This window comes from Limulus polyphemus, unplaced genomic scaffold, assembly GCF_000517525.1.
Source record: "Limulus polyphemus unplaced genomic scaffold, Limulus_polyphemus-2.1.2 Scaffold1195, whole genome shotgun sequence".
Taxonomy (NCBI): Eukaryota; Metazoa; Arthropoda; class Merostomata; order Xiphosura; family Limulidae; genus Limulus; species Limulus polyphemus.
Window position 1 is genome coordinate 219407 of NW_013666805.1, and position 7175 is coordinate 226581.

General features: G+C 38.2%; 1 protein-coding gene across 3 annotated transcripts in view; it reads left to right on the forward strand.

Annotated features, from left to right (window-relative positions):
* Positions 1-7175, forward strand: part of LOC106462546 (laminin subunit beta-1-like) — a 127033-nt gene that overhangs the window by 47336 nt on the left and 72522 nt on the right. For all 3 annotated transcript variants that reach the window (XM_013922482.2, XM_013922483.2, XM_022389847.1), the window contains 2 exons: positions 486-606; positions 6647-6835. In XM_013922482.2, coding sequence (XP_013777936.1) covers positions 486-606; positions 6647-6835 — 310 coding nt within the window. The remainder of the gene's footprint in view (positions 1-485; positions 607-6646; positions 6836-7175) is intronic.

Here is a 7175-nt window from a genome sequence, read left to right on the forward strand (position 1 = left end):
TTACAGCAGAAGGTCAGAAAAAGCTGCCTGCTATAGTCATGTTACAATATTTACAGCAGAAGGTCCAAAAGTTTGAAACAGACACTGGATAGCTGAAACTTTACATACACCGAAAACAAAAGCTCTTTTGAAATAATTGTTGCTTCAAAATGTTAGTTATGTACAAACATTAACCCAACAATATTGAAAAGATTGTAGATACTTGCAGTAATGAAAATTTGGTTGATACTATTTTTTGACAATTTTTCAAAGTAACACATTTCAAATTTGTGTTTATTGCATTTTTTTCATAAAGGCCAACTTATTGGCTTTACAGAAAACCTCAACTGAACGTAAAACATCAAGAGACATCTTGTAAAATCTGTTGTAAAGAATCTTATCTGCAAATTGGGAGCTTCTTAGTATTATACAATATTTGAAAAGTTAATTGTTAATAAAAGTACACGATGGAAAAGTAGGAATCAAATTTATATTCTAATTCCTAGGTCTATGGTCAGTGTGAATGTACTCATAACACAAAGGGACGAAACTGTGAACAGTGTGAGGACTTCTATAATGACTTACCTTGGAGACCTGCTGTTGGTGTAGAGACCAATGCCTGTAAAAGTGAGTTATATTGGTAATATTTATGTATTTTACCACTACAATTCAAATTATTAAATTATTTATTTAACTACTGCTTATTCACAGCTAATCAGCTTTGCTATGTTTCAGAAGCAGGCAAACCACAACATGTGTGCCATACTTGGCACACATATCAAAAACTTGCAGCACACCCATCATTTAGAAAATATCATATTTTTTGGCATGTAGTGAGACTTTTCTTTGGAATTACTACATGTGCTTGAAATTTTGTTGAAATACATGTCATATTATTAATAACTTCGTGTAATTCGTAGTGCATTTTATTTTGAGTGCTTGAATCCTCTTCTTCACATTCCTATGGACTTTAATTTAGAGTGCTGTTTTCGGGCTTGTGGCACCTTACTCAAAATTCAGAACCTAAAATTGCTACAAAATTCCCGTGAAAAGTTTGCTAAACCTCTCTTAGCTACTATATAACTGTAAAATAATGATGATTATTCTGTCACTATCACAGCAAACTATTTTACACAGCTGATTCAAATCACTGCTAGCTTATTTATAGTCACTTGTGACTTAAAGCTTGTTTACTGTTTGAAATGGTGTTTTCAGTAAGTCAAGTCTTGTGATCACTGTCGTTAATGTAGCTTATGAAATGGTCACTGTTATGTTTAGCAAGAATAAAGTTTTCAGTAAATAAAGTCTTGTGACCACCGGTGTTAACTGTGGCTTATGAAATGGTCACTGTTATGTTTAACAAGAACAGTGTTTCTAAAACATACATACCTCCTCTCACACTACAGCTATTACTCGACTGCCAGGGTTTCTTCTTTTGCTCATCTAAGCATTGGTCTTGCTTGCTCCAGTCTTTTATACCCTACTTAATTTTCCTTGGTAATATTTGTCTCATGACACTCTCCACCTATGTCAATGTGCATCTATCCTGTACTGTATGTATGCACCTCATTCAAATAATGTTAGCACTTTTTCTCGACAAAGTGTCACTAATAGATTTCTCATCTCAGTACTACAATTTTTCAGAGATACTTTGAGCATTCTCCGTGTTGCCTAACCCATTTCTGTAATATATATATATATATATTAGATTAGCAAGCTGATATGCGGTATGAATTCCCAGATTATTATTTTCAGCAAATTATTAACTTCAGAAGCAAATTAGGTCACTCCTATCCCATCTCTAATATCTAGCATTGCAAAACAATCGGTTGAGACCATCAGTGATCTTAATCATAGTGAGATATATATTCGCTTTGGTGTTGTTCCTCCAGGGCACTCTGAGGGCAATCCTGAACATTCTGGAGATAATTGCGATTCGCTTTTTCCTGTGCCCTCTTTTATCCCATTGGCTTCTCAGTTCCCTGTAGGACTGTGGTAAGTTTAAGGACTAACAATGTAAAGTCCAGCATTTGATTTCCTATAGTGGACATAGCAGATAGCCCAACGTTACTTTGCTCTAACAAAACAAACTCACCTGACAAAATGTTGTTCCAAACAATGGTAATCAGAATAGTCTTTAAATAAAATAAAAAGGGAGGCCACTTTGGGATAAGCTGCCGCTGATATGCTTTCTTCAATTGGTCCACCAAGATTGTGATGTTTTGGGTCTTTCCCCAGTTGCTTTTGAGGCTGCACCTTACTTGATGGCTGTAAGGTCTGGGAGCAAATATTCAGTTTTTATCTCCATCCACAGACAATGTAGTTCATACAGGGAGGTTTACTGCTCACTTACTTAACGGGACAGCTATGCCTCGTCTGCCACTGTTGTTGGAACTACATGATTTAGCCTACCACCACCAGGTGGAAGCATATTCCGAATGATATATGCGCTCCTCAAAATTATGGTTTCTAAGGCAGAGTATGTAGTTAACCCACATAGATCACTGCCCCCTGGTGTGACAGTGGTAAGTCTACGGACTTGCAACTGTAACATCCAATGTGTTGTTTTCCTAGCACTAAACTTTGTTGGAAGACTCTCAGGATCACCACCTTCATTGATGACAAGTTGAAACCATTCTTAGCATGCACATTGGTTCGATTTTCGGCTTCTACATTCTTCCCTGTTGTCGTTGCCATTTTGACTTTTATTGGCTCCTACAGGGGGTCATAGTTTCGCCCGTATTCGAGGATTCTGATATCAACCCCTCAGGATATTGGTATCCAGAATAGGTTTTGTTCATATCCAAAGATTCTGCTGTTCATTCAAAATGCTGCCAGCAGTGTTGGTGATTAGTGTATGCCTTTTGGGTCTGTGGTGGCTCAGCTACGAGTATTTTTGGATATGTGGTGACATTAACCACTGATCAATGGGTACTACAGGTCCTTGAGTCAAGATTAGTCATTCAATTCACATCTTCACCACCATTACCTACCCAACTTGTAGGGTTTCCATCTCCCACCGATTTTTGGATTTTGGGTCTTAGTTTTATGGCTATCAGAGTTTGGTTGGTCTGTGGGTAGAGAGAGTCGATCTAGTTATTCCAGGGTTTTATTTTGGGCCTAAAAAGACAGGAGATTGGTTTCCAGTCATTGATCTTTCTTGTCTATATCAAGATTCTCCAAGGGTCACAAGTGACTCATTCCTCACTCTGAGTTGGCATTTTTAGTAGGATTGCGGATGTCCAAGTTCGATGTAGTCGGCTACTATTTGCACATTACCATAGTAGTGACATCCCACCACTATCGATATGTTTTTGTGCACAAGGGTCAGTTACTGCAGTGTTGCCCAGGGAGATGGGTTTCTATCAAACCAATTCTGCACTTGCAAACACTAATTCAGTATATTTTATCTAAATTGCAACAGGCTCTGTAGAAATGAGGTGTTTCATAAAACCATCTAGAGGCTGACTGGGGGGTATTACTGTACTATGCTGGACTGCCACTCATGGACTATCATGAATAAAACATAAGGGGATCCTGCCTGTCCCTGCTGATCATTGGATTTAATAAATCGAGATCAGTTTGCTTTTAAAAATTTAGGAAAGTTGGTTCAATTTTTGCACTGTTCCTCAGGGCTCCCCAACATGCATTACCCCCCGGATTCTACTAATGGAGCTAGGGAGTCTTTACCACACCTTTCCACTACCCCCATATTCATCTGAACAACATTTGCTAGACTATATGCAGGAGGGAGTAATATTATCTTGTATTTCATATCCAGGATCCTTTACATCTTGCTTTCACTGGATCCCATTCTGTGGTGAGTGTTGCCCAGACAGGTATACTTTTATCAGTCCAATTCTACACTAGCAACCCATTTGACTATACTTACTACCGGTTGCAACAGGCTCTGGTAGAAATGAGGTGTTCCATAAGACCATCTTGGCACTTACTAGACTGTATTACTATATTATCATAGACTACTACTCATGGACCACCATGAGTAAAGCTAAAAGGGATTCTACCTGTTCCTGCTGATCATCGGATTGAATAAATCAAGGTCGTTTTGCTTTTAAAAATTTAGGAAACTTGGTTCATCTATTGCACTGTTGCCAGAGCACTGTCCCTCAAGACTTCCCAACATGCATTAACCCCCAGATTCTACTAGTGGAGCTAGAAAGTCCTTACAACACCCAGTTTCCATTTACTGGGGTGGCAGACAGAGGCTTTTCCTCCAGAGTGTTTTAGAGTGAATTACTCGACTGTTGAAGAAAAGGGCAAAGTTGGGGGCCCTTCTGCAAAGGTTCCAGGATGTTTTCCCAGATATCATTAGGAGAGGCACCAGCCTATGCAGGAGCCTACTCGTAATACCGGTTCAAATTTGATGCTTGGCTATCTGATTGGGTAGAGCATGGCCCTTCTATTTGATCAATATTGGTTCTGTACATTTTTCATGGAGAGTCCATTATCTCCTCGTAATTCCAAATGGGTCCTTGGTTGAACACAGTTTGTTCCATGTCCACTCCATAATTCCAGGGGAAATTGGAATGCTCCTTGCCCACATGGTTGGGGATTGAGGGCGAGTGTTCATAATTCCATACCAGGCGTGCTATGTTTCCTCAGTTTGAGTAAAACATACAAACTCCCATGAATCTAAGCCTTGGGTGTTGCCTTTCTTACATCTTCAGGTTGAGGAAAAGGTTTGCCTACTTCAGTGTTGCTTACCTTCTCATCGTGATTCCAGTGGCTTGAAAGGCACCACTCTATGGCAACAGGTTGGGATCCACTCATAAGTGTAAAGATACATATATATATCTTGTGGTCCAATTGCTCTAGCCTCCAACGTGTAAAATAGGGACCATGGTCCTATAATTCCAACCCAGAGCAGTGGATCCTCGACTATTTGGTTGGAGCCTGGTCAATAGAAATGATAAATCATGTAAAGTTCCACCCACAGTACATGAATTAAGTTCCAGATGTAGTTCTTGTGATGTAGTGTGAGAGGAGGTAAGTATGTTTATGAAGTTAACATTTTCTTAAATCGAAAGTGTATTTCCAATAATACTTACCTCCTTCTCACACTATTCTGCCCTTCCTCCCCACTTGACATTAGAGACTGTGGATTGAGTCAGTCTGGAAAAAATGGTAACATTATGTGAATGAGGTGATTATATACAGTACCAGGATAGAATGTATATTATCATAGATAAAGAGTGTAACGAGACAAATATCGCCAAGGGCAGTTAAGTGGGGTATAAAAGATTGAAGCAAGCAAGAAAAAATCAGACCAATGCTTAGATGGGCAAAGAAAGAAACCCTGGCAGTTGAGTAATAGCTGTAATGTGAGCGAAAGTAAGTATTATTGGAAATACATTTTCGATTAAGAAAATGTTAACTTTCACTAATTAAAATGTTGTGATCACTGTTGTTAACTGTAGCTAATGGTATTGTCAACGTTATGTTCAGCAATAACAGAGTTTTCAGTAACTACAGTCTTGTGATCACTGTTGCTACTATAGCTTACAAAATGGTGTATTGTGTTTAGTAAGATTAGAACACAATGTCTTGGAATGTTTTAATAAGATTTGAAAGTAGTATCTTGTGATGTTTGAACCACAAGAGCTTTAGTTAGTTGTTGTAATGTGTCTCAGAGCTCACTGGGCTGTTGCTGACTTATAAACTGAAGGTTTTGTCTAATTGCTGGGGGTACTTTTCCTGTAGGTTTTCAGGATTTAGTAATCTTGTAAAATATCAGGAATTAGCAGTCTTGTGCATTAGTGTTGTTGATCGTTGGTACACAGTAGTCTTGTGAGACTACAGATACGTTTTTGGAGTCATAGGATTGATCTTGTGGACTGTTGGTACACAGTAGCCTTTTTGGGACTACAGATTTGCTGTTGGAGTCTTGAGATTAGTCTTGTGGGCTGTTTGCACACAGTAGTCTTGTGTGATGAAGATCTGCTGTTTGAGGTCTTGAGGTTGGTCTTGTGGGCTGTTTGTACACAGTAGTCTTGTGTGATTAAGATCTGCTGTTTGAGGTCTTGAGGTTGGTCTTGTGGACTCTTGGTACACAGTAGTCTTGTGTGATGACAGATTTGCTGTTTGAAGTCTTTGGATGTAGTGATATGTTGACTTATACAAGAGTAGTGTAGAGGAACTTGTGAAAGGTATAGATCTGATTGTTTTACAGAGTCTTGTGATGTATTGTAGTAACCTTATAGTTTTTAAGGAATGAAGAACTTGTATATGGAAGTACACTGTGCTAATATAAAAGTAAATTGACCTGAAGAAGATGGACCCATGTTCTGTCAAAACGTTTAGTATGTTCTCCTAAAATAAAACCACTTCATGTTTATAAATTGTTATCTGCCAATTCATTAGTAAGGAACGAAGTAGTTTGCTGGAGTATTTAAATGCAGTAACTTTGTGAGGTTTCTAGAAATATTATTTTTATGAACTTAAGTAAAATATTCTCTTTCAGAATTTCAGAACACCTTGGTTTTATTTAATGGAATTCTGTGGTTGCCCAACAATAAATTACCATGTGTTTGGACATTATTTTCTGTTTATTAGGATATCTTAATTATAGATATAAGGACTTGTTTATTTCAGAAATTATATTTCAATTGCCTGATATTTATTCTTTATCCATTACGGCAACTTGTAGAATGCAAATGCAATAACCATGCCACTAGATGTCACTTTGATCCAGCTGTGTGGGAAGTAACTGGCAGAGTGAGTGGTGGGGTGTGTGATGACTGTGAACACAATACCATGGGAAGAAACTGTGAACAATGCAAGCCTTTCTTCTACCAAGACCCGAACCTAGACATCAGGAGCCCTAACATTTGTCAGTGTAAGTTAGTCAAATCATGACGATATTGTACAGCTCTGTCATTGTAAGCTGAGTCATGAGGGATGTTGTACCACAATTCTCTTAGTGTAAGTAACTCAAGCTATGAAGGATGCTGTACAACTCTCTTAGTGTAAGTAAGTCAAGTCATGACAGATGTTCTTCAGTTCTGTTAGTGCAAGTCATGAGGGATGGTGTACAGCTCTCTTAGTGTAAGAAAGTCAAGTCATGAGAGATGTTCTTCAGTTCTGTTAGTATAAGTCATGAGGGATGTTGTACAGTTCTGTTAGTGTAAGTAAATCAAGTCACGAAGAATGTTGTACAATTCTGTTAGTGTAAGTAA